This window comes from Callorhinus ursinus, unplaced genomic scaffold (assembly GCF_003265705.2).
Source record: "Callorhinus ursinus isolate GAN/ISIS: 27379988/994484 unplaced genomic scaffold, GSC_fseal_2.0 scaffold13, whole genome shotgun sequence".
NCBI classification, from domain to species: domain Eukaryota; kingdom Metazoa; phylum Chordata; class Mammalia; order Carnivora; family Otariidae; genus Callorhinus; species Callorhinus ursinus.
Window position 1 is genome coordinate 5776611 of NW_027397075.1, and position 24284 is coordinate 5800894.

General features: G+C 53.9%; 2 protein-coding genes across 5 annotated transcripts in view; both read right to left on the bottom strand.

Annotated features, from left to right (window-relative positions):
- The window catches only part of SNX29 (sorting nexin 29), a 510437-nt gene that overhangs the window by 43366 nt on the left and 442787 nt on the right, over positions 1 to 24284 (bottom strand). For all 3 annotated transcript variants that reach the window (XM_025855499.2, XM_073899502.1, XM_073899503.1), the window contains one exon: positions 13623 to 13762. In XM_025855499.2, coding sequence (XP_025711284.1) covers positions 13623 to 13762 — 140 coding nt within the window. The remainder of the gene's footprint in view (positions 1 to 13622; positions 13763 to 24284) is intronic.
- Positions 4654 to 5675, bottom strand: LOC112811430 (iron-sulfur cluster assembly 2 homolog, mitochondrial). Of its 2 annotated transcripts, none has more exons than XM_025855501.2 (2): positions 5375 to 5675; positions 4654 to 4966 (listed from the first exon to the last, which is right to left on the bottom strand). In XM_025855501.2, the coding sequence occupies exons 1-2, from the start codon at positions 5662 to 5664 to the stop codon at positions 4792 to 4794; spliced, it is 465 nt and encodes a 154-aa protein (XP_025711286.1). In that variant the 5' UTR covers positions 5665 to 5675; the 3' UTR covers positions 4654 to 4791. The 2 variants fall into 2 exon arrangements, with proteins under 2 accessions (XP_025711286.1, XP_025711287.1); XM_025855502.2 differs by having other exon boundaries at positions 4664 to 4966; positions 5361 to 5675.

A 24284-nucleotide genomic window follows, 5' to 3' on the forward strand; every position in this document is an offset into this window, starting at 1 on the left:
GAGGCACAGAGCGGTCAAGGGCACAAGCCCGCTAGGTGGTACAGGTCTTGTGACCTGGGACCCGAGGTCTTGCTCTTTCAGGGAGGTACCAAACGGTGGTTGTTCGTCCTGTGAGCGTGGACTTATCCATTATAAGGAAATCTGACCGTCCCTCAAACACAACAGTCTACTGCAGTGAAAAGGTCGGCTGTTCTGGGGGAATATGGCACCCGGCAGCCTGGTCACAGGGATGCCGACTTCACGCTGACAGGAACACAGAGCCTCAGCCTCCCAGATCAACTTGACTGATATCTGGAAAGAAAGGGAGTGACTGTGGCGGCAAGACTCATGAAGACTCCTGTGCCCCCCGCCCCGATCCTCAGTGAATGTGCTTGCTGGGTGTTCCTCTGAAAGCCCCGGAGCTCCAAGGTCTGCGCACATGAGCTGTGTAGACTCCGCCAACAGCTGATGCAGCGAAGAGTTTTCCAGTAGCCACAGCCGAGGGCTTACCATGTACCCAGCACTCAGTGCTTCAGCCCCGGTCTCGTTATCTCTCTGAATCAGCCCTCTGAAGGAGGACCCACTGTCAGTCCCATTTCACAGATGGGGAACTCAAGGCACAGAGTCATTAAGACGTCTAATGCAAGATCACCGAACTGGTAAGTGGCCAGGCCTCTAGGCCTGTGGGACTGCAGCCCTTTCTCTTAACGACGATGCCACTCTGCGCCTACCTTTAAGGTGAAAGTCCTAAAACAAGCCGCATCCCAAACTCCAACAGAATGCCTTGTTTCCTGTTGCATTAGTAACTTCTCAACCTGCCTTCCCAGAACGAGCTAGTGAGAAAAACATCCATGATGCTACCACAGCAAGGTCTCTTGTGTGAAAAAGAGCAACCGAAACAAGGAATTCTGTTTTTCCTCCGTCCATGACCTGCCTTCTCTTCTGAGTGAGGCTTGCTGAGCCAGCTGACTGTGTGCTCAGAGGACAGTGTTCCCAGGGCCGAAGCAGGACGTAGGTTCTCCTTTCCAGTCCAGGTGAACACCCCGGGTACATTAGATTCATGAAGGACAGGAAGGGGCCGCGGCCCACGAGCAGCCCAGGGAGGAAGGAGATGGCTGGGAAGTGGGTGGGGGGCAGTTAGCTAAGACCGCTTTTCTCACCTGGGCTGGAACCCTCCTTAGTGCTTTTAACCCCTCTGGGCCCCATCTCCAGGCCTTTCTGCAACATTTATGTGGGGAGTTAACCCCAAAGAGGGGGAGATGGGTAGGACCTGGGGCAGCACCCCCCAGGGGCCCCGTCACAGATGCGTGCCATGTGACCACGGTGGGAGCCGGTTTAAAGCCAGGGCCTGGAGCCCACACCACACACCCTCCGGAGGGGAGGTGGGTGTGACAGAGCCCAGGCTACCTTTCCTGGGGACACTAGGACCCGTAGCGGGGAACTTGGAAATCACCGGTCATGAAGAGATTGATGACCATATTATATGCTTCATTGTGACCTAATGGTGACCAGGAGTAGAGACCGCAGAGCCACGTGAACCCAGCCCACGTCCCAGCTGCGAGACCACGGCCGGGTCCCGTCACGGGCGGGGGCTCGTCTGTCTGACAGGAGGGCACAGGAACGCCAACCGCACAGGGGACATGAGAGCACTTAATCTCAGAAGAGCTCCTGGCCTCACGCCTCCTTTCTTCTTGGCCGGGAGCCACAGAGCTTTGCTGCGGGTTTTCTAAGAGTCAACAACACAACAGCTTCTCGAGCGGGATCAGGGCCCGCGGTCTTGGCGCTCCTCACACCGGGGGTCAGGACACTCTCTGTTGTGAGGGGCTGTCCTGCGCACTCTAGCAGTTTTAGCAGGACCCCTGACCTGTACCCGACGAGATTCTAGTAGCATGCCCCCCGCCTTGTGAGAGCCCAAAATGTCTCCCTTCATTGCCACCTGTCCCTGGGGTTGGGAGGCACAGAGGCCCCAGCTGAGAACCCTGGGGCTCGGGGCACAAGAAAACCCAGCAGGGCTCAGGAGGGCAGGGCATCGAGCAGCGGAAACCTAGCCAACCTAGAGACACCAACAGAAACAAGAGAGGGGCCAACCCCAGCTACTCTGCGTGAAACCCCTTGAGGCAAGTTTTACTTGTGACCAAGAGCTGTTTCTTGAACTTAGCAGGTGAAAATACCAGACTTCCTTTTCAACCCTCATAACCTGTGACCAATTCCCAGGAAAAGACCCAAATGCCCTCCCGGGACCCTCCGTTCTTCGTGAGCTTCTAGAAAGAAAACCCCATCATGACTGGCTGTGTTCCTCTTCTACAGGTCAACAGGCCCTGCCCGAGAGGCTCGCAGCGACGACGAGAAGCAGAAAGAACTGCCGAAGACAAGAGGGGGACGGCTCAGGCAGGCGGTCTGCCCGCCAGAGTCGGACACACGACCAGTCGCGGAGCCCTCCCTGGGGGTCCAGAACCCGCCACACGGGGAGGGGGCGGGGCTGACGGGCTGCACTTGGATGCGAGCAGGCTCCTCCCGCCTGTGCACTGTTCCGATGGCCCGTCGCCGAGGGCACCCCTGTCAGGATGGCGGGGGCTGCCGTGTCCCGAGGGCTAGCTGTCAGAGCGACCCTGGTCAGTATGTGGTCATCATCGTCCCCTGGGATCAAAGGAGTGACCACCACCTTCCACCCTGCGTCTCTTCCTGTGCTCAGCAGCTTCGTCTAACGCAGATCCTGTTTGCCCTGGAAGCCTTTTGAGAAACAACGGGCTGTATGCAGCCCCCACCCAAATTAGTTGACAGCTAATTTCAAAATCAGATTTTTTATACTGAGAGAAGGGATTCTGCCCTCTGGAGAATTCGAAGATCTGGCCACCTGCAGATCCACATACTAATAACCGCCCAGGGAGAGCAGCGGCTGACCCTCTCAGACGGGACCCACACCCCTCCCTGAGGTCACACCTCGAGGGCGTTCTCCCTTAAGTGACCTGCCTGGACCTACAGGCATCTGAATTTGCCATCATCCCTCAGTCGGTAGGGGTAAACTTGGGGACGTTCGTTCGCCTGCTCTCAGGTTGGGGGGAAGGTGCCATCAAGAAGCAAGATGCTGAGAGATCACAGAAACAAGTCGGGAGGGAGCTGCCCACCCATTAAGGGTGTCCGTCCCGGAGGCACACTGCCTCCGCCCCCAAACAACACACCTGGGTCATAATGACGGGGCAGGTGTGGAGGTGAAAACAGTGACAAAGGCTGTGGCGGGAAAGACTTTCTCCTCCATACAAGCCTGCTCGGGGTCCCCTGTGAACTTGGGGGGGGGCACGTTAGTGCTTTACCCCCACTGTGCTGGTGCTTTGTTGGGACGCAGCAGAAAAGGGGCCAAAGATTCCGCGAGCCCCAGTGGCCTCTATGTAGGTTATCCCAGCAGCAAAGGGCATGGCTCCTGAAGAGGGGTGCCCGTCACTGAATTTCCAGGCGGAAGCTGTGAACTACATGTGAAGTGCTCTGCATCAGAAGCAACTCCCCCCCTTGTGCGGAACCACCGCAAAGGGCCCTCCTCAGCCCCAGACCGCTGCCAGTCCCAGAGCCTGGCCCCCGCCCAGAGAGGCCTGTCAGAGGTGCCGCATCTCCCCGCAGAGCTGGGGAGCTGGACCCCGGCCCCACCTGGAGGCGCGACAGGCGGGCTGGGCGGGGGCAGGTGCCGCTTCCCCTTTGCTGCCCTGGATGGCGCGTTCGCCCCACTCTCCCCGGCGAGGGTGACGGGGATGCCACCCCAGCTGTGCCGAATCACCTGCTCTGTGGGTCCGCGGCCAACTTGGCAGCAAACAAAGAGGACAGCTTGCTATTCTTCCTGCTCCGGGACTTGGGGCTCATTTTGCAACTCCTGTGTGTGCAGGGAGGCTTCTCTGGGCAACATGACCCTGACCCAGCTTTGTGCCTCCCCCTCCTGCTGCTTCGCCGGCCCCACAGGGCCTGCCCCGTCCCCCACGTCCATCCCTCGCTGTCACCGCCTCTCCTCTCCCGCTTCGCTGGGCACCCTTCCCCACGTCTGCGGTGACCAGTGCCAAGTTTGTGTCAGGAGACTGTCTCCCAAGGAGGGTTCCCCAATTCCTGCAGGAGAGGACTCTCCAGGGTTTGAGAGCCTTTCCTGGGCATTCTTGGCAATTTCCCAAATCACAACTTGTTCCTCAAACATTCCTGACGTTCTCTGTGCTGTTTATTACTTTGGAAATCTAAAAAGATTGCTTCCCTAAATAAGACACAGGAAGTTTGTTGGTTTTTATAAAGAACTGCAGCCTCACGTGAACACCCCAACGCTGGACCACACCAGTGCGCACTACTGGATACCGTTCCTGTAAGAACACAGCGCGCCAATGCCCCCACCAAGGTCGGCAGCACCACACAGGACTGGGGGTCGAAATCTCTCACTGTGCTTCCAAAACTTATTTCTGAGAAGACCATTCACATCAAGTATACTGTGCACATAGGGTTATTAGTATTTATTTTATTTGCAAGAATGACTCATTGTTTGCAGCAGACGGAGCCATGAACACACACTTAAAGTGTGGCAGCAGCTAAAACCAAGCCTGACTAATTCGATCGTGACCATTTCTCTCCTACCGGTTCCTGCCTTGGTTCCTGGAAATGTCGACCTTCACCACCTCTGTGTGTCAGCCCTTCCTGGTTTTCTTTCTTTTCTTTCTTTTTTTTTTTGGAAGGAAACCTCTAGAATTCTACTAATCCCAGGTTCCTCAGATTGGTACAAGTGGTAGCAATCTCTGGGTCACCTGTCATCACATCAAAGTTTGTGTATGTGCTGCCAAAGCGAGCACAGCATCAAAGTTTGATAGAGAAGGATGATCCACAGGAGCAGCCTTGCTGTGCTTGAGGATTGTTCAACACTTGAAATGAGCTTCGGATCAGTTCTTGGCTGAAGTCCACCTGGGCCCCTTTCACGAAGGCCAAGCTATCAGAGTCAACCACCACTCTTGCCCCACCCTGTTCAAATACCCTGAAAAAAACAGGAGGAAGACATTAATGACTATCACAACCACCAAAACCATAACACTCTCTGAGCCCTGGGGTGCACATCCTGTTTTCCCAATACAGGAGAAGCATTCCTTATTATCTAACAGGTGCTGCTTTTCTCTGAGGCAAAAAGAGTCAATGGAATAATACTGGTAAATGTTTAGGGATTTAGGCCTGGAATCCAGTCCAGCCTGACTCTACACTACGGACCTAGGCAAGCCAACCTTCCTCCTATAACATAGTTATTCTGAATCATGACAACAAATCTTCACTGTATTCCCACTGTGTGAGAAGGGTGGTGTCAGGCGTTCTTAGCAAACCTTTTAAATTTGAAATAAACGTGCTTTATCCCTCCCACACATTCTCTGAGGACCCACCCCTTCCTTCTTGCCTGTCGTCGGGGTTGATAACTGTATCCAGTGAAAATTTGTATTGGAATCCGGAGCATCCACCTCCCTCTACCTCCAGCCTTAGGAATTCTGACCCTTCGGTGATTTCCAGAAGTCTCTGGACACAGCTGGCGGTGAGGTGGATCTGCCCTTCGCCGGCCTCGGGGCTGGAGGACGACGCTTCCCGACGAGCCTGAGGTCCGCGAGAGGCCGCAAGGAGCCTGCCCCTTGCCCAAGGAGCGACCGCCCTCAGCGCCGCGGTCGTTAGAGATAACCCGCGGACCGCCGCCATCTTCCTCCACGAACCCCTTCCTGGTTTTCTGTCGCCTCCTCGCTGTGGATCCCTTCACACGCGATGTTGATTACGGCACTTGAAATTTCCAGAAGAGAACTGCAACGCTTTCTCCTGATTTCTTGACGGATTTCTCTTGAGATGTGAATATGCAGGTTTCCTGAGAGATGCCAGGAAGGAGTTTCCAGTTGATGCGAGGCTCAGCAAGTGCAATCCTTGGAGACACGCATCCCAGCCCCTTACCTGGCTCCCAACTCACCCTCAGGACCCCATAGAGACTAGCTTCTAAATCCAGCGCCTGGTTTTCCCCTCATCTGCTCCCACATGGGCTTCTCTTCTGTCCCCTTGGCCACATCATTTGCCCAGACATTCATCCTCAAACACTGGTCATCATCCGGTCCAGGCCCCACTGTTTCTCTGGGTTACCGTGAAAGCACCCTGCCATCCCTCACTGCTCCACTCCCCGCCACCCCAGCTGCCGGCATGGTCTTCCGAAAGCACAGACCTGAGCCCAAAGGCCTGCACGGGCACCCCTTCCAGAAACCCGGACAGAAACTCCCTCAAGACCTTCCACCCCAGGTCCCAGCCTTGCTTTCTGGGGCACCCTGACTGCAGGAGCCAACCCCTGTTCTCTGGGTACAGCGAAAAGAACATCTTACCCTTCTGCGCCTATCAAAATTCTGCATATCAAAGTGGCATAAGAGGGTGGGGTTTAGTGACATCTGTCAAAATTTTTAAATGCACCTGCCCTCTGAGCCAGAATGGCTTCTAAAAATCAATCCTACAGACCTCTGTGCTGAAATGTATACCTACTGCAACATTCCCGGCAACACTGCTGGAGGGAGAAAAGTCTGGAAACCTCTGAAATGTTCCAAGAGAGCAAGGGCGGAATAAATTATCAAACAGGCGCTGCAGTGGATACTATGTGGCTTTCGCCAGGAATGAGCCAGCTTTAGTCAATGAAAAAGGCAAACTACAGAACTCTGCGTAGAATCTGGCTCCGACTTACATAAGTATTAGCAATTTCTACAAGATTACAAAAGCAGCTTGACGCTGATCACGGGACGGGGGGTGGTCTCCACAATACTCAGTCGAGTGACGTTTACTTCTTGATCTCCTATCTTTCTGTAGCTTTTCATTTTTTTTTAATACCTTAAGTTTATCACTTCCTCCAAAACGTCTGCTCCCCAGACTCTCCTTCCCCCGTGCTTCCTTTCTGCTGGTAAAAATAGTTCCACAAGTACATGCTTACTATGCGCCAGGCGCTGTTCGAAGGGCCTGACACAGACGCGCTCGTGGCGCCCTCAGGCACCCCCCCCATGAGGTGGAGCTACGAATACCTCCATTGTACAGATGAAGACACTGAGGCCCGGGAGAGCTTGTGACTTCCTCAAGACCACACAGCCCATCAGTGGCAGAGCCGGGATACAAACCGGGCAGTGTGAATATGATGAGGCACACTGCAAGCTCCTATTGAATGAATGAATGAAAGACACGTGGCCTGGTAATATCATGCCCCATACATGCCCCCGAGACCAGGTCCATGTCTTAGTCATCTGTATAATACCCCTGCCAACCTCTCTGCTAGCCCAGGGGCCTATACAGAGGAGGCACTCAATAAACGTGTGTTGACTTGAATACAGAGATGACCTACACGGAGTAGACTTGGGGCATCTCTCCATCTGCCTGGCCTGGCGGGATGCTGGGTGTGTCATCCCGGACTCTGATACCTGACAGCCCGTCCTCAAACACACCGGGGTCCATTCACTCCTCGCCTGCCCTTCTCATCACCTTGGCCAAGACACCAACTCTTCCCGCCCAGACCCTAACGAAAGCCTTGCCACCTACCCCTCTCCAATTTTATTCTCTCTCGCACATCTAGAGTGAAGTTTTAAAAATGCAAACCAGGTCATTATCACACCCCTGCTCTAAACCCTTCAGTGTCTTCCCAACTCACTGAGAATAAAGCTCAAAGTCATTGTTGGGGCCTCCAAGGCCCCATACGGTCTGGCTCTATTGAGCTCTCCAGCCTCATTCCCTTGTTCTCTCTGTTCCGGCCACTCTGGCCTCAATCTGCCCCAGGGCCTTTGTACTTCCCCCTAACTGCACACCCTTCCCCCAGAAATTTGTAAGATCTTCCCTCAGAGAGGCCCCTGAGGTCCTGATCATCTGATGGAAAACGTCACTGTATAAATCTAGGCTCTGGCTCTGCATTAACTGTCTTCAAAGACCTTATTACTTGACAGCCTATATGTTTGTTTTTTAACTCCCCTACTCCATAAAAGCAGAGGTGTTTTGTTTTTTTTTTAATCTTTTTTTCTGTTTTGCTCTCTACTAATAACCCCAGTGCTTGCTGAGTACTATGTAGGTGCTCTGTTTCAGTGACCATATGAAAATGTTTGCTGAACGCAGGCTCCTTCGACAGGGACATTCCATGTGCCCACCCAGCAGAGCGCTGTTCTGGAGGTGTTCCAGCGTCCCCCATTTTCTCTGGAACTCGTTAAAGCTGCACCACCCTCTTCCTCCTCCCCTTCCCGCTTCCTCTGTGAACCTGACCTCGCCCCACTGCCCACCCAGCAGAAAGAGATGGCAGAGGGAGAACACGATCACTGGGTGGTGGGATGCCTGGGGGACACGGAGGTTACCTGAGTATCAGAGAAGAGGAGCTGGTGCCCCTGTCACTTTCAAATGGAGGGACTCATTCCCGTCCCCTGGGGCCAGAGCCCTGAGGCTGTGGAGGGCCAGCACCCTGGGGTGAGCACTTCCTCCACATCCCTTGAAAGGAGCCCTGGATGGAGCCTGGCTGGGCTGCAGGGGATCAGATGGCACTGCACCATCACCTCTCCAGGAGAGCAACAGGGCAGCAGGTCCCCCAGGGCAGAGGCCCATGGCAATGAGCTCCCAAGCGACGGGGTGCTTTCCTGGGGGAGAGGCCTGACCCCTACAGAAGGGCACTGCCACCTGGACCCAGGCTGACCTCTCCTCCTCCCTGAAGTTCCAGAGCTCAGCTGCCGCACCTGGTTTCCCCAGGCCCTGAGTCACTGTCTGGAGCGGGAGAGCCCCAGTAGAGGAAGGATGGATGGAGAGGCTGGCCTTAGGAATAATTCAGATGAACTGTGGGCAAATCACTTACATGTCCAGTTTTTTACTTGTAGGGATAGATGGACATATGGCTGCATGAAGAGACAAAGAGAGAAATGTCCATGGGATTTTATGAGGATTCTCTCCTCCTCTTTCTTGTGAGTCTCATGATTAGCAGCCATCACAGAACAGACACTGTGCGGGTTCTCTCACGTGCCCTCACTGAATAGCCCAACAGGTCAGCGACCCTGGTACGACTCTTCCTGTTTTATACTCTTTAGGACACAAGACACAGAGGTCAAATCCTTGCCCGAGGTCGACATCCTCCTTCGTGGCAGAGCTGGGGACTATCACGGACTCCAAACTCACCGCCCTTTCTTTTGGCTACTGGGAATCTCAAACTCCTCTGCCTTTCAGGGCCCGGGTAGCTGATGTAAATCAGCGAAGCCAGCCAAGGGGAGATGCAAGACCAGGTATTTGGGAAGGTGCCAAACTGGGGTATGCTCAACTTGCAAAGCCAAAGCTCTCAACCAGAGACCCAGGGTCTCCCTGGTGGTGCAGGGCTGGGGCATTTCCTCCCTGAGCTAAACCCCTGCTCAATGGGAGAACATGGCAGCTCGAAGCTCAGCAAGAAATACATCCAACAGCTTTAGGAACAGCAGATTGGGGGGGGATGGTGGAGGGCAAACATTGACCACATTTTCTGCTGAAAATTCAGTTGGGAATTTATGCTGTGACCTACATGACCCCAGCCTCTGCCCCCAGCAACTTTTCCTGTCCCCTCAGGAACAGCAGAACATGATGCATTTCCCAAGGACGAATTACTCTGCAGAAAACATTTTAATAATGTGCTAAATGACAGCACAACATCATTTAAGCCTTCACCGATTTGTGGTCCAGTTCTGTGGATTGAATTCTTGGATTCCAAGCCTCCCTCATTAACAGGCTTTCAAAAGAGCACCTGACATCCCCCCCCCCCCCCCAGTGTCTGGGGTAACATCTGCCACGTACCACGTCTTGGCGCCCACCTTTCCCTGGAATGCCAGGAGGATGCAAACAACACGGGGCTCCGAAGGAGGCGGCTACTGGGGGCCACTCTTCATCTGCCCACCATTTTGGGGGCAGATTCTGGTCCCCACCTGATACACAGAGTTCAAAATGGAAAAGAAATGGCCTGCTTTCTACCGTCCTGCTTTCTAATTCAGACTGCTGCTGGCATTGGCAAGGAAGACAACGGGAGGCAGAAAGATTTGGAGAGGGAATTCAGCTGATTTTTCGACTCTCAGATTTGGGCAGATGGCAGATACTTGGAAGCCATGATGCCCCTTGCAGAACACAGTGAAATCCGGACACATTAAAGAGAAAAAACGACACAGAAACGTGCGTGCAAAAGCAGGTCCTGTTGGATACTGGACTCCAGGCTGCACAAGCCTGAAGGTTTTAAGGAAGACTGATGAAGGAAAATGAGCAAATTCTACCCACTTGCTTCGATTCCCCTGCTCACCTTCCCTCTCCCGCCCAAGATGGAACAGGACCACCTTTAGAAGTTCAGTAGCAGACCACCTCGTAGAACATGCGTGGGAGCAGAGTGTGAGGGGAACACATTGTGAGTAACAGAGAGTCCGGTCCCCCATCCCCCTAGATGGAGCAGTGGGTAAGAGGCAGGACGGCAAACTCAAGCCTCTAGCAGGGGCCAGGCAGGTAACGCAAGTGAGTGTACGAGAAAAACAGCCAGGGAAGGGCTGCTCGGAGTCCAGAAGACTACGGGAGCAGTGGTTCTCAGTGAGGGCAGGCCAGCACTGTTCCACTACAGCCAAGGGAGGCTGAGGGAGAGGGGCTGGGGTGGGGATTCATCCGCCCCTGCTGCCCTAACACACAGTGATTTCTCACTGTTCTGGAGACGAAAAGTCTAAGACCAAAGGGCAGGCAGATTGGGTTCCAGGTGAAGGTTCTCTTCCTGGCTTGTAGATGGCTGCCTTTCACTGTGTCCGCACATGGGGGGAGGGGGAGAGAGAGAACTCTAGTGCCTCTTTTCTCTTCTTAGAAGGGCACTAACCCCATCGTGTCACCCTTATAACTTCCTCTAAACCTAAGGACCTCCCTAAAGCCCTACTTTCAAATATGATCACACTGGGGTTAGGGTTTCAACACAGAAATTCTGGGAGGATACAAGTGTTCAGCCCATAATAGGACATGACCAATTCTGATACCTCATTTTCTTTTTTTGACACCATCTAATATTTTGATGTTGACATCACTTCAATTAAGACAAATAACACAAGCCCACTGGACTGGTCAAATGAAACAGGTCAGAGGGGCCGGCTCAATGCACTGGCTGCAGGTTTGTCCCGAAACATGGGATATGGCGCCAAATAGCCTGGGCTCCCCACGTGCTGGCTGGGTAACCCTGGGGTCAGCAGGGAACCTCTCTGGGCCTTACTCTCCTCAGCACTTCTGAGGGGAAGCTTATCAAATTGCCCTGTTATTGGCAAGTTTGTAAGGTTCCACCTCATAGGTTCTCAGGAAGACTGGATGAGATCAAGCAGGGGAAACACTCAGCCACGTACTCATACCTATAGTAAGTGCTCAATAATGAAAGGAGGCAGGCAGCGCCATCCTTAAGTAAGTTCATTTCTGTTCAGTAGCTAAAAGGGCTTTTTAGAATCCTAAATTGGCATTTGAAAGAGCTGAGGAAATCTGCCAAGATTTATAAGAATAATTATGCTTTGTGGGGTTTATTTCCTTAGACAAGAGAGTTTTTTTTAACTAGGAATTTCTCAGGGCGAGCTCTCGAGCACAAGGCCAGGCACACTGTTTTCTGCAGGCACACACAAAGAGGAAATTACCATATGGAGATTCACCAGCATGGACGCATTTGGCCAATGTTCATCTTCCATTGCCCCAAAATGAACTGATCCGCAAGCTCTGACCTGGAATCCCAACTCACTCAAAAAAGACAGAGGACAGGGCAGCGTAATGTGGACTGCAACGAAAGCCAAAGGGGAAAAGTGGCTTAATCCCAACTGGAGTCTAGATTAGTGTTTACTCAGAAGTCTGGTGTCAATACTGTGTCATCTGCCACAGTCTCTTACTGAAATTCTTTGTATTTTTTAAAGCCCGTGACAGCAAACCCTATGTTCTCTGTGCTAATTAGGCACAAAAGGTTTCTCTCACAGCTCTGATGAATGGCAACCGGCACGGCCCCGCTTACCCCACACACTGAGATGCTCAGTGAATGTACAGTTTCCACCATCCCTCAGGCTGATGTTTGGTAAACACTCAGCCAGAGACGCCAGGGCTGCCCATACCTGGCAGGAAGGACACCAGCTTGCTCTGAACAGTCTTTCCTCCCTCTCAGATTCGGGCAGGCAGCCTTGCTTTGCGTCAGGGTCTTAGGACCGACTCTCAAACTCGGTTTTCATCAGAAAATTTAGCCCAAACGCACAGGACTCGGTGACAGGTTAATTTCCAACACGCATCCCAGCCAGGGGGCTGCCTTTAGAAAATGGGAATTCCCCTTGTGAGCTATTACAGCGCTTTCAAAACAGCGAAACCAAGGCCCCAGCATCACAAGTAAATGAGAGAAAAATGTAGTTTCCCATCTGGTGCATCCAGGAAAAAAGGTGCCTTTTACCCGAGGCAGAATACAGGCTTTGTCTTCTCACAAAAGCCCTGAAACAATGAGAAAAACATAAGCAAGCTGCAAGCAGTAAGAGGGGCAGTCAGGCCAATGTCTGTCTGGTTGGAAGTTCAACCTGGAAATGCCGGGAAGTGTGACCCAAAGGCGCCCCTACGGACACAAGCAAAGTAAGCTTCTGGTCTGAAGTTAGAGCATCACTGGTAATGAGGACAGGCCCCCAAGCCCTTACGTGCTGTTTTCGAGAGCTAGACTACAAAGCAACTCTTATTTACCCTGAGCCATCACAAAGACCCAGACCAGTGCTTCTCAACTAACGAATCCCAATCCCCTTTTTGGGATCCACAGGTTTGCCATATGGGGTTTTCCATCTCGTGTCCATATGATGCTAATATTCTAGAAATGATATGATTATGTTCTATAGCATCTGAAGGCTCAATAAAAAACCAAGTCTGCTCCATCACCTCAGTCCCAATTCCAGGGTATAAATGGGTCAGGCTAGTAACAGACTTAACAGCACAGAGTGGACTCATCAGTGATCAAGTAGTGACACCAAGTGACGACCACCTGCCCCAAGGTGCCGCACAGACGTTCCCCAGCAATGGGATCGAAGAGGGGACATGGAATCAGCACGGAAACACAGGGGCACCACACGGGGCAAGCAAAAAGAATGTGCTGCGTGCCATTGTGAGCAAAGCTTTAGTGTCAGAAAAACAGCAACATCCACTGTGTTAACAATTCTGAATGGTAATGATTTTGTAAGTGCTTGACACGTCAACCAATGGCTTTCGTTTTCACTTTTATGAGATATAAGAACAAGAAATTTATACCTAATTTTAAGTTAGGTCACAAATTATTTTCATATTAATATAACAAGTCAGTAGCAGTGGGAGTCTGAGAATGTTTCCTTGTGTCCATTAGCCACTGAGGCAAGAGTGACAGACCGATTTGGTTCTGGAACATTCTGTGAGCTGCAGAGAAAATTAATCTCTCCTTTGATCAGAAGGTATGAAGTACAAAACCGCAAAGGCCTGCATTTAGCTGCAAACCTCAGCTCAACCATGCTCATCTGCAGACTCGCGGTCTCGAAGCCCTTTCCGCGGCCCGCAGCATCCCGGCTCACGGCTCCGGGAACACCTGGGCCCCAACGTGGCGAGGACACACACACACTTCGCTGGCCTACCTCGGGGGAGGGGAAGGACGAAGTGCTGGGTGGAGGGCCCACGGGAACCGTACTTACACAAAGAAGGGCATCAGCTGCACGAGGGTCTCCTTCTTGGGGCTGGCAGCAAACTCGGGGGCCACCTGGATGACCTTGTTCATGACATTGCGCAGGTAATTCTGGAGCTGCTTCCTCCGCTCCTCCACAAACTTGGCATCCTGAGAAAACATACACACACAGGGAAGCTGAGGCATGCTCTCTTTGCCCATCCAAAAACCGCCCATAGAAGACACAGCAATCCATCATACCAGATAGACAGCTAGTGGACTGAGTAACTGCCACGTGCAAATGGTGTCTAGGCTTTATATGGGCCATCCCATTGAAGAACAGGGAAGACGCTCATGATATTCTTACTAAGAGAGGCACAGCGGGTCCCCACAACCACCCACGGTGTGTTCCCACGAATGAATGAAGTCTTACAACTGTGGCCATTATGTATGGAGCACCTACAGCGAGCCAAGTATGCTGATGGGGACTGAACCATGAGCCCAAGGCTCACTGCTGTGTCGCTGGTGGAGGTCACAGGCCTGTGTGGGACACACCAACAGACCCAGGGACCACACAGGCCAAAGTAATTATTCATCCCACTAAATGCTGTCTTCCAGAGACCACGCTTAATTTGCCAACATGGGAATTTTCCAAAATATGAATCAGTCACCGCTATTTAAGAAAGGTTTTATTGATAAACAAATTGTACCTCCTCTTCAAACACGAGGCTCCGTGGCAGCAGAGGGCCCCCCAGGCTGTGGCTGGGCAGCAGGGCTCCTGCGGCAGCCACGGGCCCCCAGGTCCATGCAGTCTCTCCAGCCCTCTGCGCTCCAGGGCTCCATGCTCCTGACCCTCCTCACTCACACCCCCCACTCCACCCCCGTGTCTGCCTGGCTCTTGGCGGCACTGCCGGCCTCCCACATGTGTGTGCCTGCAGGGCACTAGAACTCGGACCTGTGTGATGGTCTGCCGTCCCCGGCTCGACATCCTTAATAATTTTGAAATAAGGGGCCCGACCGATTCTGCCCTGGGGGTCCTGGCTTACCACAAAGGCACCCTGGATAGCATGGGGGCGGGGCAGGAAACTCTGAGAGCCACATGGGGTGAGCAAGGACAGGAAGAAGGGGGTCACCCATCCTCAGGAGAGCGTGAGAGGAGACGCACTCTGACTCATGTCACACGACATGAGGTGGTGGCGCTGAGAGTGTCTGGGTTGCGTGTGCATGAACGAGGTCCCAGAGACGGAGTGGGGCACTCCCCCCTGCCCCCGCCAGCACACAGCCGTCCCCGGGAGGGGCTCGGCAACAGTCTGCTGAACACGGCTGCGCTCACAGGCACTCAAGAACCTGCCCAGAACCTGCCCTGATCTCGGGATTAGAGTCCCCACAAAGCCAAGGCCCTGAGCACGGCAGGGAGATTCTTTAAGTGTTGCCCGATTTAGCAAACAAAATTACAGGATGCTGGGTGATAGCTGAATTTCAGATAAACAATGCATAATTTTTCAGTATTCATAACTCAATATTCAATAATTCATGACTCAATAATTTCTCAGTATTCAACTACGTACCACACAATATTGAGACATACTTGAACTAAGAAATTATTCATCGTTTATCTGAAAGTCAAATTTCACCGGGCATCCTCTGTTTCCTCTGGCAGCCTTCCCGGAGCACCAGGACGGAGGAAGGGTCATGGAGCTGCGGCTGCCGCCAAGCCCCCGGGGGCTCTTTCCAGGTCCCAGCAAGGTCTCTTCCAGAGTCACCCCCGCGGCTGTCTCAGCACAACCCTCCTCCAGAGGGTGAGAGCACTGAGCGCGGCCGGCCCAGGGCGGGGAGCTCGGGGCCCCGCTGCCCAGACGGGGCGCGCTGGGCGGGGAGAGCAGCAGGTCCTGGGCCCCGTGCTAGAGCCGGCCACTCTGAAGTCCCGCATCACTGCGCAGTGAGAAGCTCCTCCTTGGGAAGTCGGTTAACGTGCCAGGTGAGTGCCGCATGGAGCTCATGAGACCTGAGTGCTCAGCGGCACAAAAGCCTGCAAGGCCTGCCTGAGAGGCCGTGGCGGGACAACAAAGGAGCCCATCAGCCCCAGGGGAGCTGGCAGAGGTCTCCCCGTTTCTGCAGCAGGGAGTCAGCATGCTCTTACAGCAACACGCAGAGATGGCAGACGGCTCCTCACGCTGCCTGCAGGGTTCGGACCCCAGGGAGGTGAGGACACGCAAAAGGGAGGGGAGAGGATGCCACCCAGGGGTCGAAAAACACCCGTTTTCACTTGTCTCAGGGCCTCCTCAAGCCCAGGTCCTGGGGGCTGCAGTGACATGGCAGAAAGGTTATCACCCTGGAAGAATCCCAAATCCTTGCACGTACTCATTCCTCCAGATGGCCGGTGCCTGGAAACCCGGCCAGGCCCTGAGAAGACCCCACATGGCAGCAAATCTCACTTTGACAAGTGGGCAATTTTTACCCGAGCGATTCAGAATAAGCAAAGGTATTTGTGGAATCATTATTCATGCTCTGTGCTCAGCGCGTTCCTTGCCTCGCATGCTTACAACCCGTCTGAGGCTGGAAACAGAAGCTGAGAACGGGCAAGGAACATGCCCGAGGGCTCAGAATCGGGAGGCAGATGAGCAGGGTCCCGGGTCTTCAACCCGTGCACAGTCTTCAACCTGTGCAGAGTCGGAGCCATCCTCCATCCAGAAGACATTCTTCAACTTAACAGAAGAAAAAGCTACGAGTCTTCCACAGCATAGGCTTCCCCAAACCAGGATTCAGTTCAGAGAAATTCCATTCGGGGGTCAGCACCAGCAGAAGCTGTTGACCATACGAAGAGAAGAAAGCCGTGTGTCACCTTGGTGCCCAGCAGCCAACCTCTGCCCAGGACATCGCTTCCCTCGGGTCTCAGTCTGATCTGGAGGTGCCGACACCCCGAGTCCCCACAGAGATCTCAGTGGAGCAGGGAAGATCTTAGAACTCTTCGTGGAAGACTGCATTTTTTCTCTCGTTTGTCATTTCATTTTTACTTTATTATGGAAATTTCAAAATATGGCAAAAAGCAGAGCAGATCATACCAGGAATCCCCATAACCCTTTACCTAATAAAGTCATAGCCCTTTTCTGTATTTGCTTCATCATTGCTACCTTTTTGCTGAGGTCTTTTACAGTGAATTATAGTCATCGTGACATCTCACCACGGGGGGCTTCGGCATGTCTTCCTAAAACATGAAGAATGCTTTCCTATTTAACCACAATACCATTAGCACCTCTAACAAAATGAATGCTGATTTGCTGGTGTTAGCTCATACGCAGGCCGCGTTTAAACATTTCCGTTTTTCAAATGTGTCTATTGCTTCTCGAATTTTTTAAAAAGGGGCTGTCATCCATCCCAGAAGGAAGCCGGTGACTCCAGGAGGTTGAACGCCGACACTATCCAAGACAGACTCCCCCTCGGGGATCCGCCAGCTTCTGACCCTACTGGTGAAGAAGACTTTACTTTTTCCACCACCAGCCGCCGGTGGCTTGTATGGCCTAGAAATATTAAAACCAGGATATTTCTGCAAAATCCAGATTCCTGGCCTCCCTTGAAAACTAAGCAATCTTGCCCTCATTAGCTGCAGGCACAGGGCCACCACGCCTCCCAGTCCACCCCGCCTTGGTCCAATCCCCTGCCTGGCCTCTTGGGCCCCTATAAAACCAGCCGAGAGGCCACACTGTGGGATGATTGCACCCGATGATGTCCCCTCAGGCAGGCAGAGCGACCTGTGTTGCCCTTTACCAGCTCCACCTCAGGGGGCTAAACCAAGGGGGGCCTCAGGCTTCTCATCCATAAAATGGGGATAAGGACAGAGCCTACCTCACTTGTGATAACCTAGGCTATGCCCCTGGTAACGAACACCATCTGCCGGGCTATGACAGACGGTGATTCATGGATGTTCCGCCAGGATTTTTCCCTCAAGGCATTTCTATGTGGACAGGGGGATAACAGGCAGGCAGATGGTAGATGTTGAGGCGGGGTAAGTGCTATGAAGCAGCGATCCACGGGTGCTCGGGGAAGCTCGAAGGAAGTTTGCAAGAGGGACGGAGAGAGGGTTTCAGTCAAAGGAAGTCACTGTTGAAAACACTGCTTTAGCATCTCTTGGGGAAAAGACACGTCAGTCAGAGGGTCCAGGTGGGTCCCCTCAGGTGGGGAACAGACCTGCCAAGGAGAGGGAAGAGCAAATGCAAAGGACAAAGGCCCCATCGCTGGGCTCAGCCACGTGAGCGAGAGCAGACTAGTGGCAGCCGGACTGGACCATGTACAGCCTTGGAGACCATCGGAGAAGGAGGCCGGTCGGAGGAGGGAGGTAGGAAACCTGTGATCTCACAGGCATTTAGGAAGACCACTCTGGGGGACATCGGCTGCAGGCTGCCTTCGACAGAGAGCTCTTTCAAACGTCTGTCACGACACTGTCCTAGCTCAGAATTGTTCAGTGGCTCCCGGTGAACTCTATCCAGCCCCAGCAAGCACATCTAAACCGTCAGCACGGCTCACGGGGAGCTGCACAACGTGGCCACAGCCACCTCATTTCACGTCTCCCTGTCCCCCCTGAGCACCTACCCAACACTGCGAACGCATCTGCCCCCCACCCCCCCTCTCCCCGTGTCACACACACTCTCTCAGTGCCTTCTAGCCTTTCCAGAGCCGTTCCCTTGGCCTGGAATACCTCGCAATGTCGGTGTCTGCTCTTGGGCCACCACCTCTGAGAAGCCCTCCAGGACACACTAGCTAATGTTGCTCGGCTCTCTCTTCTTCGTGGTCCTCACGGCTGCCTGGAATGGTTTTGCTGACTCATCATGTGCCTTTTGCTCCCCCACCTCCCCTTGTCAATCGTAAGTCCCAGGGAGGCAGGTCCATTACCTGTCTTGTTCCACCCGCATCACCAGAGCCTAACACAGCGCCTGGAGATCACGAGAGGCCCCACAAACTCTTACTGCAAGAACGAATAAACGCGGGGGATGAATTCAGGGGAGGAAAGGCAGGCCACGAGGCAGAACGGTTTGAAGGCTGTGGCCAAGTCCAAGGAGAGTGGACAAAGACCCTTGTGGGGAGTGGGATGAAGGAAAGGAGGCTGGCCTCCACATGGCCTCGGCCAGCAAGCTGAAGACAGGTAATAACTGCACACGGACAGGGAGTTGGTCCTTGGGAGACCCCACTTGTCACATGGGGCACCTGGGAGGAGATCGGTGTCCTGTCGGAGCCTGCCCCACAGGGTTGGGTCAGCGCTCAAAGGGCCATGAGGTATTTCCGAGTTCACTGTTGGGCTCCGGGGCTGCAGCCCAAACGTGGTGCAAGAAGCGGCCACAGTGGATGGAAGCTTAGCTCACGGAACCTGCCAGACTTGTCCGGGGGCTGCTTGTGAGCCCTCGTGGCCGTGGCCCGTGGCCCTGCCGTCGCTTCTGCGGTATTCCTATCACAAGGCTACTCTCGCTCAGTGTCTAGAGCCGCTAATAGTGCTGGGGGTCAGGCCTGCTGCAGAAAAGAACACCCAGGGCTCTCTGGATGGGCGTATTTTCTTCCCTCCAGAAAAGGGTCATTTTGTTTTGAGCCTCAAGAAAATAAACGCGCCATGACATTAAGAACGGCAGCTGTCAAGGGGCGCCTGGGTGGCCCAGTCGGCTGAGCATCTGACTCGTCGTAATTTCAAGCTCAGGTCGTGATCTTGGGGTCCGGAGACTGAGCCTGGCTCAGCGCTCAGTGGGGAGTCTGCTTGCCCCTCTCCCTCTGCTTCCCCTCCCTGCTCCCGCTTGCTCTCTCTTTAAATAAATAAAAATCTTAAAAAAAAAAAAAAAGAACAGCAATTTTAAGAATGGAATACTGTAAACCAGGCAACGAGCCGTGCTTCCCAGAACAAACGCTTGACCCCCGACCCCCCATGTTCTGACACTGTCTCCCCGGGGCCGCCCTTCCTGTGTGCTGCCTGCCGGTGCACAGAGGTGACTCTGTAATCCCAAGTTCCTTTTCATCCTCATCTAAGGACATCATGGTGTTTTATAAAATAAATTGGAGGTCTGGCTTCAGGAGCGGCGAGCGGCTCAGGCCCTGTCGAGAGACGGCTACTCCAGTGTCTGCTGACCTGACACACTGTCCCTGGCTGGAGCATTCTGGAACATTGATTAGACTCCCAGGGAGCCCAGCAGGAGGATCCTCTGGCGACAAGATCCCCTCCCATGCCCAATTCTGAGCAGACTGGCTCACTGGCCCCATTTCTGCTCCCTGGGAACAAGGGAGACAAACTTTCCAGCACCCTTGTGACGTGGAAGCCACGGGCCGGGCCTGGCCCATGCCACATGAGCCAACCACGTCCAGGCCTTGCCAGAAAAAGGCGAGGACCCTGCAACCCTCCCCTCTCCCTTCTCTTCCCTTCCTCTGGGAGTGTGGAGGTCGTAGGGGGAGATGGCAGAGCCACTCACCAGGAAGCCATCCCCCCTGCACTGGGTGTGAGCTGAATGAGAACTTAACCTCATTGCCGACAGCCAGAGACTTCCAGATTTGCACCATGCGCTGTCAGAGGTCCTCCTGCTAATTCTGCGGATTCCCACGGGGCACACTCCCTGTAGATTTGCTGCAGGCCTGACTGTGTCCAAGGCAGCATGCCTTAAAAGAATGTACCCTGGTTAACAGATGTGGCCCCTGCCCTCAAGAAGCTTCCAGGCTGGTAGGGGAAGCGGACAAGAAGCAGGTACACGAATACACCACGGGAAGCACTGTGGAAGAGCTGGGTGTGGGATGGACGGGAGGAAGGCAGACGGACTGGCCAGGGTGGGGGGAAAGAAGGCCCCTGGGAGGGGGTACCTTCAAAGGTAAGACCGGAGAAGAGAGAGGAGGGCAGATCTAGAGGCAGGGGGAGCAGTGGGGAGACTGCTGGGGTCACCCAGGCAAGAGGCGCGGGTGGCGTGGCCCAGGCTGCCAACCTGGGAAGGGAAGCAAACGCATTCAAGTTCTCGGTCAGACGTGCCGAAGGGTTAGAATCATTCGCTTACTCATTCAACGATCCAGTCACTCCCTGGTTCATTCATTCATTCAACAGACATTGCTCGGGGCCTACTGTGAGCCAGGCACTGTGAACATAAAGGGAGAGCAGGCCTGGGTCCTGACTTCACGGAGCTTCCAGCTGGCTGGAAGAGGTAGGTGAAGCAGTGAGCACTGCACCCATGCCAGAGGTGTGCGCGGGGTCCGCTGTGGGGCATGGGGGGCTTCCCCAGGGGCCGGCACTCCTCACGTGCAGGGAGGAGTGCCGGGCTGAGCACACCTCGGCACGGTTTCACTGCGTTCTCAGAAGCCCACTGAGACACGCACTTTCGAAAGAGGCCATGGAGGCAGAGGCTGAAGCACCAGGGCCCACACGCTCACAAAGGCGGAGCCTGCTCCCTTGCCCGGCGCCCGCATTTGGCTGTCCCGAGACAGAGGGAGAGAGACGCGCCAGGATATGCCAAGGGCCATGCTGGAGAGGACCTGGAGGCAGGAGCAGAGCGGGGGGGAGCTGGAGGGGCAGACGTGGGAGGTCACCTTCGAGAACGTGGACTCTGCCCTTGGGGCAACGGGTATTTTTAAGCAAGACAGTAACAATCAGCTTTTCCTTCCAACGGGTATTTTTAAGCAAGACAGTAACAATCAGCTATTCCTTCCATAAGACAGAGAAGAAGTTCTGACTCCGGTGTGCAAGAGCTCTGTTCGGTCCCTCTCACTCTGCTTTGTCTCGGAGTACTGACAACCAGCCTTTCTTCCTTCCAGGATGGGTCAGCTGCGAGGTGTGGACGCAGCTGATCTCAACCGCAGGCCCTGGCCCGCCCTCCTGGGACATGGGGACAGTCCGCACCGCAAGCATGCTGCAAACCGGTAAGCTCCGTGAGCCCGCCCTGTCACGGGCGTGATGCCTGAGCACTTGTTTCCAGGGAGACTGTTATGTAATCGCTAATTGGGAAGCCAGAAGAGAAAATTCCCGCAGTTGCCGCTTCCAACACTCTTCACAGAGGCATCTGAGAGCAATGAATTGTCGGGCATGATGGACCCTCGCACCGCTTCCCAAACACCACTGAGCCCCTTGTATAAGCTTCTGATGGGGTAATTTTGGCAAAGCTGCACAAAGCATCTTCTCTTGATTAACTCAGGGAAATAACAAAGGTGCAAACCTAGAGGAGGAGACTGTGCTTCTAATCTTCACACCCAGAACAGGCTCTCCAAGCGGCCATGAGGGGAGTCCCCAGGTTCACACCAGGGCTGGACAGCTGGATGAGTGACTGGCTGGTTTAAACAAGTCTCATTTAACAAGCTTTTCTCCTGGGTGCTCACTGGCTGGAATGCACCAGATGTGAAACAAAGAGGGGAAGGAGAAGGCTTTATCTGGAGAGTTTGGGGAGGGGAGGGAGAGGAAGGCCGGATGTGTCTCTAAAGCGCCCTTAGTGAGAACTTCACGCCCTAAGTCTCTACAGACACCTCCGAATTCAGGAGCCAAAGTCACTGCCCTTCTGAAGGGACAAAGGAAGCAAAGTCCTGCTCATGACTTCACCCCGGCAGCTCAACCCATCACCTTTTACCAAGCATGTAGTCGGCCATCAACTGGGAAGGACAGAGCAAGCCAGGAAGCAGGCGTGACATTCAGCGGTCACGGTCTCCCTCTCTGACATTACGGAGCCCACAGGATCGTATGTTACACATGTCGCTCATGCATCCAAAGGCGCCAGCAGGCACCAGGGTACAGAGTCCCGTCAGCATCCGCATTCCCTGGATGCCAGGCTGTACCCGGGGCTGTGGGGAGCAGGTGCCAGAGGAGGGCACCACGAAGGCTGCCCCCAAGGCTTCCATGTAGAAGCCCTCCATTCTCCTAACAACATTTCAGGAGGCTGATGGGCCAAGTGTTGTGCTGGGGGCCTGAGACTGATGACAAGTCATGGCACCAGCTCTCGGTCCAGGGGTGGATGACAGGCAGGCACATCAACAAAACTCTGGCGCAGAACAAGAGAAGAGCTTCTAGTGTAGAGTGGCTCTCCCTTCCAGCTGGGCCGGTGTGGGAGAGCATTAGCAGTAGGCACTACAGGCCTTGGTCCAGGGTGGAGGGGGGGTGGTGAGTAGGATGTCCACAGATGGTGGCAGGGGGGAAGCACTGGGATGGAGGGCCTTGGGATGGTGAGCAGGGCTGAGGGAGCTGGACAGAGGGGTGGATAGACTGCTTCTGTCTCTGAGCCTTTGCGCTTGCTGCTTCAGTCTGGAATGCCCTCCCTCCAGATACCTGCATGACTCACGTCACTCGGTGTCTCCCCATCTCGGCCCAAAGTCCCTTCTGCTCCAATAAGAGACCCTCCGGTCCACTCTGCCACCCTCCTTATCCCTTTATTTTCTTGCAGTGATGACCATATATGTCCCCGGTGCCTGGTGACAGTATCTGGCATTCAGCAGGTGCTTGCTAAGTGTTTACTGACTAAACAGACGCTGCTGAACATTGGATCTGCATGTGCAGTTCCCTCTATGGTCCCTTCTGCTCCTCTCATACTTCACAGTGAGGGAAACTGAGGCATGGGGAAGCTAAGAAGTTTGCCTGAGCTCACAGAGCTAGTAAGTGAGCAGTCTGGAAGTGGCATCGAGGCCTATCTCCCGGCTCACTCTAGAGCCCACACCCCAACCACTTAGTTGGGGTTTCGGAGTCCTTGTGAAAATGCAGATCTACTCCTGGAAGAGTAACCTGTTATCAACTCTCCAGCAATGGCCATTCCTGAGAGCTGGCCCCTAGGTTACCCAGAGGAACAGGTTCCTAGGGCCCTGGTGGGGATGTCGCAGGATGCAAACTGTATCCACGCGTAGAGGTATTCCTGGCTCCTACTATCATAGGTTTCTGGGCTGCCTTTTGGGTAAGCTCTGGTCTACCTTTTCTCCAGCCTGCACTTTTGAATGGATTTGTTTTGCAGACCCAGTTGGTTCCCAGACAAGACCCCTCCTTCCCATCCCCATCCCCATCGCATCCCTGTCCTCCTATGGCACGGAGTTGGCATGAGCTCTAGGGGAAGGGGCATGGCAACCCTCCAAGTTAATAGGCATGACAAATTAGTGTCTAGACCTCTCCAGTTATGAGGTGACACCAGAGAGACCCATTTCCTCACCTCGAGCCTGAAGCCATCCAATGTCAGCTGTGCTTTGGTGCAGGTGATGAGGGGTCATGGGCTGGGGGGCTGGGGCCCTGGGTCCTGGTCTCATGCTGCTCCCCCACCCCGTGTACATCCATGGGAAAGCCAGGCCCCTTCAGAGCCCCAGTTCTCTCACTTGCAAAGGGAATGGGCAGGTCCAAGGGTCCCTCAGCTTCCTTTCTGGGCAGACACGTTAGGACCCCTGCTTTAGTGAGGCTGTAGCTCCTTTCATGCCAAGTGTCAAGACTGATTAAAGAAAAAAGCGACTTCCCTAAGTCACCTCATCCCACGTTACTCTCCCCAGTTGACAGGGCTCCTCCACTACAAACATGCACACAGCAGATGCACACAGAACACCAGCAAGAATAATCATCTCAGCTAACATCTCAGGGCTTACTATGTGCCACTCTGGGATAAGTCCTTTGTACCTGTTATCTGGTTCACCCTCCAAATGAGCTTCCAAGATAGGATCTATCGTGCGCCCATCTCAAATAAGGCATCAGAGGTGCGGGGGGGGGGGGGGGAAGGAGGGGTCGTGCCCAAGCTCC

Coding starts and splice junctions, on each gene's coding strand:
- LOC112811430 (XM_025855501.2), bottom strand. CDS start 5,664: ATGGCGGCGGTCCGCGGGTTATCTCTAACGACCGCGGCGCTGAGGGCG. Junction 4,967..5,374: donor GTTATCAACCCCGACGACAG/GCAAGAAGGAAG, acceptor TGTTTTTTTCAG/GGTATTTGAACAGGGTGGGG.